Source organism: Rutilus rutilus, assembly GCF_951802725.1.
Source record: "Rutilus rutilus genome assembly, chromosome: 17".
Taxonomy (NCBI): domain Eukaryota; kingdom Metazoa; phylum Chordata; class Actinopteri; order Cypriniformes; family Leuciscidae; genus Rutilus; species Rutilus rutilus.
The window spans coordinates 4,455,940-4,472,452 of NC_140230.1; the positions used below are offsets into that span (position 1 = coordinate 4,455,940).

At 38.5% G+C, this 16,513-nt stretch overlaps 1 protein-coding gene across 2 annotated transcripts in view; it reads left to right on the plus strand.

Annotated features, from left to right (window-relative positions):
- The window catches only part of ascc3 (activating signal cointegrator 1 complex subunit 3), a 242,832-nt gene that overhangs the window by 116,081 nt on the left and 110,238 nt on the right, over positions 1 to 16,513 (plus strand). For both annotated transcript variants that reach the window (XM_084435411.1, XM_084435412.1), the window contains exons 12-13: positions 4,611 to 4,787; positions 4,877 to 4,948. In XM_084435411.1, the coding sequence (XP_084291537.1) occupies positions 4,611 to 4,787; positions 4,877 to 4,948 (249 nt within the window). The remainder of the gene's footprint in view (positions 1 to 4,610; positions 4,788 to 4,876; positions 4,949 to 16,513) is intronic.

The following is a 16,513-nucleotide window of genomic DNA, read 5'->3' on the forward strand; positions in this document are numbered from 1 at the left end:
AAGAGTAACACTTTATTTTAAGGTGACGTGGTTACATGTTACTATATAAATAACATTATATGTACTATATAAGTACTGTTACTATATGTACTTACTATAGTAATAACAGTAAATTATGCACAATTACAACTAACCATAAACCAAACCCTAACAGTTACTCTATAGTAAGTGCATGTAGTTAATTAATATTACTCATTCCTTTTTTGGTTAAGATGTGATATTTCAGTTTTTCTTTTTTAATAAATGTGCAAAAATGTCAACAATAAAAAAAGAACTTAAATGATTTTAGCAAATGGCTGCAATATAACAAAGAGTGAAAAATGTAAGGGGGTCTGAATACTTTCCGTACCCACTGTAAGTAACATTATAAGTACTATATAAGTACTGTTACTATATGTACTTACTATAGTAATAACATTAAATTATGCATAATTACAAGTAACTAACCATAAACAGTAACTCTATAGTAAGTACATGTAGTTAGTTAATTAATATTACTCATTCCTTTTTTGATTAAGTACAATGTAACTATGTCACCTTAAAATAAAGTGTAACCAAATAATGTCACGTTTACTAAAAATAAAGATTGCAAGATTTAAAGTCACAATTGGTAAAGTCACATTTATGAGAAATAACAATTATGAGAAATCACATTTTTACTCTGAGTAATGCAAATATACACTATAATTAAAAAGTTTGGGGTTGCTCACAAAGGCTGCTTTTATTTGATCAAAAATACTGAAAAAAAAAATGTATATTGTGAAATATTATTTCAATTTAAAATGATATTTTTTGTATTTTAATATATTTAAAAATGTAATGTATTCCTGTGATCAAAGCGAAAACATTTGTGCTGAATAATATTTTTGTGAAAACCATGATACGTTCATGTTACTTGGGATCAATTTAATATTAATATTTAATATATGTATTATTTATGGATCTATTACTGTGTTTTTATTTTCTTAGAGCATCATGTAAATACCATGTAAAATCCTTGCGGTACCAAGCCGTGTGTCAAAACCACTGTCTAACGATCACTGTTCAATCTCAGTATTTTACTGCAAGGGAAAGCTTGACTCAAAAGAGTGTGACAGTATTCGTTTTTCCATGCGAGCCGTTTCATAATGCTGTGTGTTTGAAATAAGTGCTCAGTGCTTTCGCCTCAGTTCAGCTTTAGTTGATCCCTAACATAACAGTAGAATATGTGTATGACACGAGCGATCAGCTGCAGTTCAGCAGCTCTAGCGGAGGTGACCTGAGCTCTCAATGAGCCCGAGAAGGATTTTCATCATTCTTTGTAGCCACAAATGGGGGCTAGCGGTGTGATATCGATAGCTTACCTGGACAGACAGCTACTGCATCATATTAAAGGCCTTACCAATCTTCCCTGTCAGCCGCAGATATCTCGGTCTCAGACGCTCTGACTGTCATTAGTTTTGAGCTGTTTGTTTTTCAAAACTTCACAATAGCACATCTGGCAGTGTGAGACGGTGGTGATACTTGTCAAAAGTAGTATTACCGTGACGGCTGTCAGATACTCTCATCTGCACTTCATTATATAATTGAAGTGTTGGATATAAATGAGAACATATTTTACCTGTAAGATTAGCTTTGTTCTGAAACCTGGAACCAGCTGCCGCAGCAATTTTTGGCGTCATAGCCATTACAGTGTTATTTATTTATTTTAAGCATCATTAATATACTATTGCAGATTTTACTTATATTTTGAATAGTTTGAATTGGCAACATTCTAACATCAAATTATTTTTTTTACTCAATTATTTTGACTACCTTGAAGAGCTTCTGCTTTTTTTTTTTTTCTTTTTTTAAGTGGTCCTATAATGTCCTTTTACAAAGTCTTGATTTTGCTTTTGCAGGGTTGAAGAATATGTTTTCATGCTTGATTGTTCAAAAAACACATTATTTTTCACATATTTTACATTATTACAACTCCTCTCTCCCCAGTGTGGTTGAACGTGTCGTTTTCGATGAAGCCCCTCCTTCCAAAATACGAAATGTGCAGTGATTGGTTAGCTGGCCCAGTGTGTTGTGATTGGCAGCGCTAAGCACATGTTCGGGAAATGTCCCGCCCCGTCATAACCGCAAGCTCTACTCAGTTGTAAATATTAATGATGGCATCAATTTCAAACCATTTCGAGCCCGATTCAGACCCTGACAATGTTAACGAACAAGAGGATTGTGCTGAACGAATTTCAAGCACAGACTTTGCAAGCACTGATTTCACAGGACGTTTTAGAGTGGTATGTTTTTTTTTATTTTCCTTTTTTTCTTATAGATATGATGTTATCCACCATTTAATCATATTTGTCAGAAAACTATGGAAATAAAAACCGTAATCGATCACAAAATGATGTTTAATTTGGGGCGGTGAACAGTCGTACAAAATTGAGAGGTTACAAAAGCTACAGTAAACACTACATCAATACTGTAATGTTAGTTAGCAGGCTAGCGGAGGCAAAGCTTTACATCATAGCTATCATAGCAACTACATAAAGCTTATAATTGGAACCGTTAATAGAAAACACAACTACAAATAATAAGACATACTTATAAGTTGTGATCCACAAACAACAGATTGTCCCAACAAAATGGGAACAGCTCCGTCTTTCAGGAGAAGCTTTTGTGTGTATAGCCTGCAATGTACTTTCTTCTGGAAGCTGTTCTCCGTAAAATGTGCAGCACACAGACAAACGTTGAGGTTATAATGTTCAGGAACAGTGTTAAAAATACATTTTGATACAGATGCACCGATTACAATTTTCTAGGCCGATTCCGATTTCCGATTTGTCATTGAGTTTGACCTGCCAATACCGATTTTAGCCGATTCCGATAAAACATTTTTCTAACCACTTTACAGCACACACAAATATTTATTTTCGATCTTTTCTTTAACCCTTTCACGCGTAAGTTTAATATATTCTAACTGACACCCCCGCCCCCAGAGTGAGTTTTTTCAAACCGAACGTTCCCTTTAATGTTTCCATGGCGACGTGTCACGCGATGCACCGCAGCCACAATAATACTGCATGACAGATGTGTCGCTTTTATTTCGCTTTTCCTTTTTTATTCAAAATATTCACTAACTTGCTTACCATGTCATCAACTAGCCTATCTGATATTCCGATTCTCAAATACGTATAAGTGAGTGTGTTTGGTCGTTTAAAAACCTTTATAAATAATCTTGATCTATAACATGAGATGGGCGCCGCAATGTTGTCCTGTCAGTCGGATTTACAGCACGTGAATTCATCAGTTTCTCCCGAAATAAATGCAAGAAAGTGGCCGGTGAACTGAGAAGAATAGAGTAAACTTTATAGTTAGCGTTACTTCCACTATGTTTGTCTGATGAATAACACATGTCGGCAAATTATATTTGAATAGATTGTTATTGCTGCTTCCACAGACATCAGTGTGTATTTTACAAACTCCAAATGTATTGTTTTACTCGTGCTTATGTGTATTTAAATATCTGAAACCTAAAATAAACATTATGAGGTTGAAAACACTGCTTAGTTGTGATATATGACAGCGCTGAACGCGTCCGACTCTGGCTCAGCGCCAGCCAACGCACGAAAGCACAGTTTGAATCTGCCAGTTATGCGACGTCACTGAACATTCTAGATGTGGCACCGTACTCTCGGGCACAGAAATAAAAATCCCATATATGAGACCGTACCGCTCAAAAGGTTAATCATGCGGCGCCCGAGTGCATTTGACCGGCATAAAATCGGCATATCAGACTGAACGGCCGGTCATGGCCGATCACGTGAAAATAGGCCAATTCCGGTCACCAGCCGATCAATCGGTGCATCTCTACATTTTAACACTGATACATTTTAATACAGTTTAACACACATGGCCTCACCCCCTTTGTTGCGTGTTCCCGGGGGCGGGGTTTATGTAAATTTTAGGGTTTGTGATGTCACCCAACCAGGAAGAAGCTCGTTGTAGTCCTTACCAGCCGTTTGTTGTAGTCCTTAAAAAGCGATTTCTGTAAAAGAAAATATCTCCCTTTGCCCCGAACTTTGAGCGTCGTAACTTTGCAGATGTTGTTTATGCTCAAACAGCAACATTACACACTAACTAAAGTTAAAAAGTGAAATTATAATCAAGGACCCCTTTAAGGCTTTTTTTGCTGCTTGTTTAATGTTTTGAATAATGTCACTTTTGGCTGATGTTCACTTACACAGCCTCACGGTGTGGTCACAATAACTAAATGTGTGTGAAATTGTGTGAGCAAAAAGGTCTATTGTCAATAGCATGTGAATCACAGCTCACACAGAAGTCACTCTCTAATCAAGCAGCTTTCTGCTGGTCACTGCGGCGAATTTCCTTGAAAAACTCTGCATTGGGAAATCTTTCACCCCATACCTATTGAAATTTGTGGATTTTTTCAGTGCAAATTCGCCCAACAGTGGTGAATGTGAGTGCGCCTTTAGAAGCCAGCTGCTTATGTGCCGACACCTGGTTTGTGAAACAAAGATCTGGTATGATCACAGCTGTTTGGTACTGTACTTTTGGAGACCCTTCAGAAAGAAAACCCTCTAAAGAGCGCTCTCAAAACCTTGTTATTCATCTTTCTCTAGGTGGAGTCGACCCAGAGCATGATTCGCATACTTGGTCTCTCTGCAACTCTGCCAAATTACTTGGATGTGGCGTCTTTCCTGCATGTGAACCCTTTCATTGGATTGTTCTACTTTGACAGTCGTTTCCGTCCTGTTCCACTTGGCCAGAGCTTTGTTGGCATCAAGACTACAAATAAGGTACCCAGCAGCCAAGAAATCTCATGCTATGCCAAATACAATGGCATTTTGAATCATATTTCAGTCTAATTGGTATGTTCTCGTCACAGATTCAGCAGCTGCATGACATGGAGGAGGTGTGTTATGAAAAAGTCCTGGAGCAGATCAGAGCAGGTCACCAGGTAATGTTGAAGTTCTTTCTCTTCTTCTTTTTGTCATTGAGCAGAATGTTTAATATATATTACGACTGAAATGTGGGGTTAAGGACACAAAAGAGTTAGATTGTGATCTTACTCTCAACACTTCCAGTGTAACCCTGATTTAGAGATAACTTTGTAACCTCTAGCTCCTAATGTACATATTCCTTAATTTGCTGGCAAATTTCCTCAAAGAGAAAACTAAACTAAAACATGCCTCCAAACTAAACATTTCTGTGAACTAAAAATGAACAAGACTAAAACTACCCCTAAACCCTGTTCACACTGCCAGCGACAAAGCAACATGATCCCATTCATTTCAATGGAGAGCTGGTGGTTTCCAGCGACTCGTGCGACAGTGACCTTTTTAACCTTATGCAAATGAAGCGCGGCTTCTGTGAGCGACAACCAATAGGAGTGGATCGCATGTGATCTGTCACTAAATCCTCAACAACTTCCCTATAATTTATGACATGTCTGTGTGAACATACTGTACGCTGGCACTCGGCCTGCCGACTCCGAGCCTGAATGGTTTCGTGAACCCAGATAAACCGGCGCTTGCACTTTCACCACAGATAACTGGCCGTGATAACAAAGAGCACTCACTGTTTCTTGTTCATCTTTAAAGTCCCCCTGTGGTGAAAATCGAACGTTTAATGTTGTTTATATGTGGTGTTTTTAATGTGCTTTAAGACAAACGATGTGTAAATTCATAAGTCGACAGCATGCTGAGTATTTTCTCCTTAAAACTGCAGTGAACCAAAGACAGTCTCAGAAACACGCTTTGAAATCGCTGGTGTTTCTGACGTCACAAACTACCTTGTAACCAATCAGATCAACGTGTGATCGTCAACCAGTGTATCTCTGAGCTGAGTGAGTGAGTGGAGGCGGGGCTCATTTGCATATTCATAGAACCGCGCATACTGAATGAGGCAAGAGTGACATTCAAGTTATTTTAAAGCATGAGGAAAATGTTTAAATATGTAATTTTGGTGATCAAAGATGAGTTTTAAGGGACACAATTATTGACTACAGGGAGACTTTAATATTAAGCAATTTATATAGTAAATCCATTCATATTTAGTATTTTCCCTCCAAAATGTTTTTAGTGGCATGAAAACTGATTCGTAGTTTACAGCATGGAATAACGTTTCCTTGTTTAACTTAATCTGAATGAGCTTTTTTTAGTAAGTTGGCATTAATTTTTCCATTGTTGCAAGAAAAAAAGGAAAAAAACTAAAACTTTGTAAAATGTCTTGCTCAGTGTCCGAGAATAAATTAGTGAGATTTGCTTTGCAGGAGCATCATGAATGGAATAGTTCACCAACTTTGAACACATAGGATGTTTTCATTTGGGAAACAGCAGGATGAGGGATGAGAGGTGACTGTAACTGACAAGCTCCAAAAAGCACATAAAAGTAATATAATAGTCCATAAAGTTTATGCCATATAATGTGTTTGCCCTTACCTTAAACCCCCAACCTCTATCTGTAAATCCTAATCCCCCCCCCCCCCCCCCTTCATAGTCCATACCACAAACCCCCAGTACAGATCTCAATTCTACAGAAGTCAACACACATCACACCTTGCCATTGTTGCTTGTAATCTGTTGATTGGTTCTGTAACTAAAAATAGCAGTATGTGAGAAATGTGTCGGTGTTGTTAATGTCCAGGGGACTGAGTGTTAACAGTACGGGACGTCGTGACCTCATTGTGGAGGATGTGAGAGGAGAGCCTCGTGTCCCTCATTTGCGCATGTCCACGTGCTGTCGTTGATCTCTGCACCTGATCATCATTTGTCTTCTCGAGTATGTTCAGGAAGTGTCTACTCAAGGAGAGACACAATGTAAGGCTGTGAGCAAGGCCTTCTTGGGACGGTTTAGCGGTTTAATTGGAAATCATCATTCCTGTGTCCCAGCGCTGAAGGTCACAGGCTTTGCTGTGCTGTGGTATATTGTGCCCCGTGCCTCGTCCTGAACTCAATTTCCAAATCTCATAAATCTCCAAACAACCCCACTCTTACCACCGCATAACCTCCCACCCCGCAAATGCTCTGTGCATCTCGAGCTCACGTCTTCTGCTTGATTTATTTGTGTTTTTTGTGTAGTTTTTAGATGCTGTCCGTATTCTTTCTTGCTCTAAAGGCCAGGTTAGACATTTAACTGCATGTTCTGGTCATGGACAAAAGTGCAGTATATATGGTCTAATCTAATCTTACACTGTCCATGGGTTTAGAGAGGCTTTGGAGTCGTGTTTTTGTCAAAGACTTCATCTGGATGGGATTCAGAACGATCATCAAAACATGGAGTAGATCGAGTCCATCAACACCCCCAAAACTTCACAGTCCTAGACCTCTTCGGTTCAACATTTTATAACGTTAGACAGTTTTGCCGTTGAATGTTTGATGATCACGTTAGCGTAAGCAACTTCTATCCGATCCTTCTGGTTTACGCAGATAATCTTCCATTTGTTTTTTGATCCCGAGATGCTGTACTGTTCCAGAAGATGCTTAACAGTGCCGCCTTTTGTATAAAACAGGGATTGATGGAAAAACTTGTGAATGGCAGGGAATCGTTGTCTCGTTGTTCTGACCAAATGAGAATGTAAATGTTTTAAAATAAATCATGTTATGATCATGAAAATGAATCATGTCAGATCACACATTTAAAATGATATAGCTACCTATTGAGCCACTGACATGTCTTACCTGTTCAGCAGGAAAAGCGTTGTCTCTGCGTCGGTAGTCAATAATTGTATCCCTTAAAACTCATCTTTGATCACCAAAATGACATATTTAAAAGTTTTTTTTTCTTGAAAAAAGAAATCTTCATGCTTTAAAATAGCTTGAATTTTAGCCTCATTTAGGCTCTTGCCTCATTTAGTATACGCGGTTCTATGAATATGCAAATGAGCCCCGCCTCCACTCACTCACTCAGCTCAGAGATCCACTGGTTGACGATCACACGTTGATCTGATTGGTTACAAGGTAGTTTGTGACGTCAGAAACACCAGCGATTTCAAAGCGTGTTTGAGACTGTCTTTGGTTCACTGCAGTTTTAAGGAGAAAATACTCAGCAATGCTGTCGACTTATGAATTTACACATGGTTTGTCTTAAAGCACATTAAAAACACCACATAGACATGTAAACAACATTGAAAGCTTGGTTTTCACCACAGGGGGACTTTAATAATAAGTGATGTACTGCAGCTTTAAATGCATACTTATACTGTAAGGAGGACATCTTACAATAAAGTGTAAAAAGCGATATAGACGTAGCAATTTTCCTACTGACCCCAACAAAGTATGATGATCTCTCCAGTGGTTGCTCTGCTAGGACACTGTGAACTTGGGAATCTGACGTCACACACGCATCCTCTGAAAATCACTTGGAAACTAGCTAATAAATGTCATTGCGAAAATGGCTCAAAGGAGTGAAGTTAGTTCTGAGAAAGGCTCTAGTGTCATTTTTTTTCTTGCACATGACACTTTATTTAGTTAACTAATGCAATGACTTTCATACGAGTCTTGCTTAAGTCTTCAAATGCTGTGGGGCCAGTGTGAGTAATAATTCTGAGAGGCTGTGCATATGGTGATTTTTCTTCAGTAAAAATAAATAAATGTGTCATGTCATTGAGCCCTGTAGCAGCTTGACACATTAATGCAGAATTGACGTCATGAGTGGTCACTTGTGTGTGTGTGTGTGTGTGTGTGTGTGTGTCTCAACTATATTGCAACAGCCTCTAAAACGTCTCATCCAGTCAGATTTCATAGATGGACCTAGGCTATATGTAATAATAGCTATTGTTACCGGGTTAACGTTCCTACCCTCACATTTTGGGGAGAAAATCCCCTCTTTTGAAAGACTCAGGATTTAATGTGGACCCACCAATAAATTGCATTTAGAGCTAAATGCTAAATCATTTATAAGTGAAATGAAAGCGATTTGGCGAGTTGAAACTGGAAATGACTGGAAAGATGGTAGGCCTTTCTCTCAGCGGCAGTACAGTGGGGAGCGTCTCTCTCAGCTTGATATTAAATTGTCAAAAGTGGCTGTGACATATATTAATTTCATGTGGGAGCATGATGGATTGAATTTTCTTTATGAAATGCCCCCTTAGCCCCCCTGTCGGGCCAGCGGTTGGCAGACACGAGGCAGATGGAAGTTTAATACGCTTACGGAGGCAGCAGTTACTGTAGACTGGGCTTTCTCACAGCTTTGCAATGATGAAAAAAGTCTAATAAATAATATTTGCCGCAGAGGTCTCTATGGATCTTTGTAGGAATACTGTGGTGTCTGAGAGAGGTGAAATATAAAGACATGCCGGTGAGAGATGGAATTCAATCTTCATGCATACGTTGACAAGATGAATAGGTTGAGTGATTGCATCTGTATGTGCAAATTCAAGCTGTTGTAGCAAACTCAAGTCGCATGCAAATGGACAAAAGATGAACCGAGAGTGTAGAGCAGATTTACATCTCAGTTTCTTGTTCTGTGTCATCTGTGTATTGCAAGTTCATTGATGTTGGTCAGTTAGTTCATCTTTGGCAACTAATGATCCATTTGCAGCAGCACAATTGTTGAAGTTATCTCTCTATTGTGGCTCTTTAAGAGTGTTGTGCAATGTTTTAGAAAACCTTTTTGCACTCAGAATACTAAATGAGCATTGCAGGTTCTTAATTATTTGGTGGGACGTTGTACGTTTTATTCGCATTCAGGGGTGGACGTGAAGGCTGCTAACTCAGGATGAGTCTCTAAGGGGTCGTGGTGATGGAAAGAATATTTGATGGGAGGAAAAATTATATTTCAGTGCATTTGCGTGTACATTTCCCAGAGAATCTTTGGTATGTCCAAAGTGGACCATCGACATAAAGTGTAACTCAAACTTTAAGTTTGCTCGCAAAACGGTCTGTATCCCACGAGAAACCAAGCGTTCGCTCATAAAACTGTTGCGTTCTCCCGAAAAAAAACTCTGCATTCACTCTCAAAAGCGTTGCATCACCATTTCCATCACCATTTTCCATCACCATTTCCATCACCATTTCTGTGATTTGCATTTCCATAGTAAGTTTCATTTCGCTTGCAAATCGTTTGCATTTTGGGAGATAACACTAGGTTTCTTTTGGAAGTGCAAACGATTTGTGAGCGAATTAATATTTTCTTAGGGGAATGCCAAAGTTTTGTGAGATTTTTGTGAGTAAACGCAACAGAATTTACATCTCCCATCTCATTTTCCCCCGTCACCATGATCCTTTAGGGCTCCATTAATGTTTTCTGTCTGTGCTTTTTATTGTTATTCCTGTGATTGTTGTGTGTCCAACACAGGGTGGTTTTACTCCGTCAGCAGAATGATGGGGAGAACCAAAGATATGTCGACAGTGATTGCATCTCAGAGAAAAGCTTACTTTATGACACGTGCATTTTGTGAACCCTTCAGATTGATCAATATTACTGTGTTCTCTTGACCTGACTGAGTCTGTCCTCCTCTCAAGCGTATCAGTCGATATACAGTGCCCTTAACAAGTGACGCTGGGGGGAAAACAAATGTTTCAGGTCTTTATTCAATTTGTAGCTTTATATGTATTACGTGTTGGTGCATTAATTCAGATTAAAATTCCAAGCGACTTGTGTTAACCCATTAAAAACAAGAATTTGATTCAATAACTTGGCAGGGGATTGTGTATATATACTGCATATTGTACACAGATTGTGGACTTTTACATGTAAATGTCGTCTTTAGTTGACACTTTGAATCAACTCTTCTGAATGAAACACGAAACACGGTCAAAAACGCATCCCAGACCACTTCCAAAACGGTTTTCAGTGATCCGGTTATGATCCAGTCACAGCATGTGTTTTGGCATTTTTAGCATTTCCACTTGGCTTATAATGTGATCAAGTGCAGCCGGTTTGTGAAACTCTCTAGACCCACGGTTGTCAAACTGGGGTACGCGTACCCCCAGGGGTACGTGGACTGATTTCAGGGGGTACGCGAATTGCCGGTAATCTTGACAACCGCGCCACCGCGGTGGCTGAGTAGTACCGGCGGTGGTTTGCCCAAACAAAATTAATGCTGTTTTACATTAATATTATGACACACAAAGCTTTGTTTACAAAAGAAAATATAGGTTAGCAATTAAATGTTAAATCGCAGCCATGGAAAAGTTTGAATTCATGACGAATGAGAGAGTTGTGCGTGAGCCCATATCCTTAAGCTTTTTCGGCTTTGAATTCTGGTTTGCAATCTGGTCATCCGATTATTAGCGAATTAAAAAATATTCCATTAGTTATTCCTTATAGAGAGCTTGAACCGTCTACTTTTAAACAAAACAATTAAAAACGACTAGCATATGCATGTAATCCGTATGAAGTGTGCATTCTATAGGCGCGTTCACTGCGAAGATGACGAGTCAGCATCGTCAACAACTAACTAACACTGACACAAAAAAAACAAAAACATTTAATTAATAAACTATTCAAATGTCTCATTGCTATATTTGACACATTCATTACTTTTGCCGGCTCTTTGTGACAGCTGTTATGTGCGTTATTGGCAGCGTCACCCTCTGGTTACATGAACTCGTCACCACCGTATCAGCACCAGAACATGGATATTTTATTTTAGAGAATGATCACACAACAGACATTAGAACATTAGATATTCTATAATTAAATCAACTAATCGAATATTCAAAAATCGTGACTCATCCCTGCATGGAATCTCTTGTTTCTTTTCCCATATCTTCACTCGTGTCTCACCCATTTCCAAAGGGGATTATAAACGTTTCTTCCTTTGTTCGCTTTTAGGTCGATTATTTTCGTATTCTTTACTGTGTTAGGACAGATAGCCTACATTTTTACTTGTACGTCAAATTCTTTTTAACACAGTTTGTGCTTGTTATTAGACATATGATAATTGGTAAGGCGTGTCAAGTTCATTTGTAAAGCGCGTTTCACACGCGGGGGTGATTTTAGTTTGGCTTTCTCTGGCAGCGCGCAAACATAGCCTAAAATGCCATATCAGTGGCTAAATGCCCTTGTGGAAGATAGAATTCGCTCTTCATACCTTTTACAAGTAGAAAACATGAAGATATCAGAAAATAGATCGATGGTCTCTTTCCTGCTCGTGTCCCACATCCCTCTCAAAGAGCAGAGCGGTAGGCTGTATCACGCGTCTTTGTGTGGAAAATTTAACTAAAGTTTTTATTTATTTATTTATTTTTCAATAGATTCAACTTTATTATATTATGTAAATTACCAGTATTTACTGATATTTATTTCAATGCTTTACAGGCTTTAGTGTGTTGTTTCTTTGTTTTTGTTTTTTTATTTATTTCAAAACAACCCCCAGACCACCGCAACACCGCCGGTATTGGGGTCCATTACTACCGCGGTGGTAAAAAACTGCCACCGTCACAGCCCTATGTATCATATGTTGACTTTTGATTAGATTTGTATCATATGTTTATGATTCTATTCACTATTCTCGACAAAATTGATAAAAATAAATATTAATAAAAAATAAAAAAAAACTTCTTGTTAACAATTGGTGGTGTTGGGGGTACTCCGGAAGATCTATAATGTCTCAGGGGGTACATGCCTGTTAAAAGTTTGGGAACCACTGCTCTAGACACACAGTCAGTGATATTTGCTGTAGTAACAGTTATTTCTTAAGGGTTATGGCTCATCTTGTCAGCACTTTCACAATGACCAATCAGGATTTCAGCTTCACGATAGCGGTGTTTACATGGACCCTAATAATCCGTTTTGTAATCGGACTAGTAGCACAGTCAGAATAAAAAAAAAGTCTTGTGTAACCATGTCAATCAGAATTAATTATATGTCGGATTGAGAACATGTAAACACTTGATCGCATTGAAAACTGACACTGGAAAGATCTGCACATGTGTGATGTGGTGTTTTTGTTGAATATAGTGTCATAAATGACTGTCGTGCCATTTTAAATGTCTCCTTCCACTCTTTGTCTATGAAGTGCTGCAGGAGTCCTTGCTTCTTATCCACAAACGGCTTGTTTTGCGTGTGTGAAGAGGCTTTTTTTTACTGTTTTCTAAAAATAAGCAGTGTGACACTAACCTTTATATGCCCGTCGTCTGCTAATTAGGACCCAAAACAGATAAATATTACATTTGCATTACATTTACATTGCATTTCAAGGTACACATTTTTACATTCTTGTCAATTCTTATCAGTTCTTGCTTTCCCTGGGAATCGAACCGTTGCAAGCGCCAATGCTCTACTGTTTGAGCTGCAGGAAAGCTTAATAAGTTTGCTTTCTAAAACTCTGTATGTATTCATGCATATTAAAATATTAAATCTAACTCGAAGCTTGTGACATATAAACGCACACATCAACCCCATCATTTTACAGTACGAGGCATTCATGTAAACACTGTGTTCGGATTTATCAATTGGGATGACTTCATTCTAGTGCGAGTTGTGCACTCTTGCAGAAATGCCTGTTATTATAATCAATGAAGCACTAAACAAAACTCTGCCATTCTCAGATTGGCCATTGAATTCATGAGCTCAACAGAAACGAGTGTGATTGGTTATACTGTTAAAGTCCCCCTGTAGTCAATAATTGTATCCCTTAAAACTCATCTTTGATCACCAAAATTGGCTTGAATGTAACTCGACACCCTTGCTTCATTTAGTATGCGCGGTTTTATGAATATGCAAATGAGCCCCGCCTCCACTCACTCACTCAGCTCAGAGATCCACTGGTTGACGATCACACGTTGATCTGATTGGTTACAAGGTAGTTTGTGACGTCAGAAACACCAGCGTTTTCAAAGCGTGTTTTTGAGACTGTCTTTGGTTCACTGCAGTTTTAAGGAGAAAATACTCAGCAATGGTGTCGACTAATGAATTTACACATGGTTTTGCATATTAAAAACACCACATAGACATATGAACAACATTAAAATCTTGATTTTCACCACAGGGGGACTTTAAAAGCTGAAAAAAAAATATGCATAAAAAGAAACCTTTGATGCAACATGAAAATTTCTAAATATAATTGACACTTTCCATTCATTTTCACACTTCGCTTTAATCATACCTGTCAAAATAAATTTAGTGAGTGGGCAATTGCCCCTCTTTTGGGGGCACAAATTTTGGGGGCATTTATGTTCATTTTGGTGCCATTTTTGAACCAAATCCCCATTCATTTCCAACCCTTTAGGCCAGTATCTGTTGGTTTTGACAAATACCAGAAATGCAGCTTCTTCCTTAAAACTCGGCCTTAAAAGGTCCAGTATGGGAGTTATTTCAGTAAGAGAGGTATTTCTGTCGGATCAACAATAAAACACACTGTGGCCTGAAGGGATTATTGAAAAGAGCATTGAGGTACAGTACAGTCAGACAATGCCATATAAATCCTTCATGGGTCTCTTTGTCCTTCATTGTCATTTATTGTTCTTTTATGACTGTTCCTCTTGTCACAGCGATCAGCTCATTAAATCTGTTTTCTGAAGAGTCTCTCTCTCTCTCTCTCTCTCTCTCTCTCCTCTCTCTCTCTCTCTCCTCTCTCTCCCTCCTCTCTCTCCTCTCTCTCTCTCTCTCTCTCTCTCTCTCTCTCTCTGTGCTGAAGAGCAGATTGCGGTGAACGCTGGTGAGAAACATGTTGGCAGGTGGTCAAGGACATGTTTGTGTTTTTTGGAAGGCTGTTCTGAAATTAGCAATCATGAATTAATTAGCTACCAATTATCCACAAGCCCAAACAATTGTGATGAATGCCAAAGTGCTGGCTCTGTTTCCAGGTACTGACCGTGGCAAAATACAGCCCAAAACAAACAGAACAACAGCGCTCAGCGCAGCGACTCAGAGCCAATCGCGTGGTTTCTAACTCGCAGCGTAGCATGTCTGGAGTCGCCTTCGTTCCTTTAGATAAATGCGTACATTACTTTGAATATCTCAACTTCATCTCTCATTGTGTTTGATGTTTTCTTGGAGGTAGTATTAGTTATTAGAAGATGACTTGTGTGATAACAGAAAATAGGTAAAAAGGTAAAATCATTAGATCCAGAATATTATTATTTCTCTAGTTACTAGGTGTTGATAAGTTAGTTTTTTTATTATTTTTATAATATGAATATATTATATTCAAGATTTCCAAAAATAAAATTGTCAAAAAGAAAGTTATACAGGTTTTGAACAGCATGAGTACATGACAGATTGTTCATTTTTAGGTAAACTATTCCTTTAATATCTTACCCAAGAGCAGATTCAGCCGGCAGTGCGTATTATAAATAAATTGGAAATAAATAGTGTAATTGTTACATCCTTAATTAATTAGATGTTATTTGTCGAGGAATTTCATTAGACATAACTAAATCAGGGCTGTAGTCAAGACCACCTTTGTCGAGTCCAAGACAAGTCTAAGACCAGGACTAGTCGAGTCCAAGTCAAGACCGAGTCCAAAGAGGTTCGAGTCCAAGTCAAGACCGAGTCCAAAGAGGTTCGAGTCCGAGTCAAGACCGAGTCCAGGACAGAAAAAAAAAAGTCTGCTAAAAAATATAGCCTATAGAAATTAAATCATTATGTAATAGTGAATAATGAATGATTTTAATTTTATTTAAAATAATTGACTAATTCAAAGAACAACAAAAATAATAATTATATAGGCCTAAAGGAGCACACACATTCGTTTCGACTGATCAGCCTCACATTCTGTTCCTGTCAATCATACACGCGACGTCAACCAATTAAACTGCATGAGGGAGGGCCGAGCCAACTCTCACACACACACACACACACACACACACACTAGAGATGCGGATAAACCCCGGATCGGGCGGATGACGTGACGAAAAATAATATTTTAATTAAATACGGGCGGGTGGCGGTTGAACCAATCAAATTAAATAAGTTTGCCAATAAGCAAACCTGCAAGCTATGAGCCCAGCTGTCAGTAGGCTACTATTGGAGGAGGCCTAAATGTCTCGTAGATGACACTGCCTGGGTTATTTTGTTTCGATATTAGCTATATTTTAAAACAGCCAGTCATTGGAGCCTACCACTCGTGGAATAGGCATTTAAAAGAGAGGCAGATTATGGAGTGATATGACTCAGAAATTACATCGGACAATGTTCAGACGTCATTCAGCGAGATGTTCAGAAGAACGCAAGAGCTAAACTTCTACAAGCTCAATAACATCCACATAAAAAAAATAATAATAAAAAAAAAAAGTCGGAAAACTTTGCCCATTAATTAGATGTGCAAGGCAAGCAGGCTAGTTTTCAGGTTGTTATGGACATTTAAAAATGTGAATATTCACGTTGCACTAGCGGTGGACTTTCAGCGAGTTTATTTAAACATTTATTTTTTAAAGAGCCGTTTGTGAGTCAAAAGAGCCGGAATGCCCATCGCTAGTTATGAGGTGGCCAGTGTTTCACTTTCCCTCCAATAATATTTTGTTTTAATATCGCGGCGACGTATGTGTGATTACTGGGAACATAATAAAGACATCTGGACTCGGTCGAGACCAAAAGCCATATTTGGCAAGACCAGTGGCCGAGACCGAGGCAA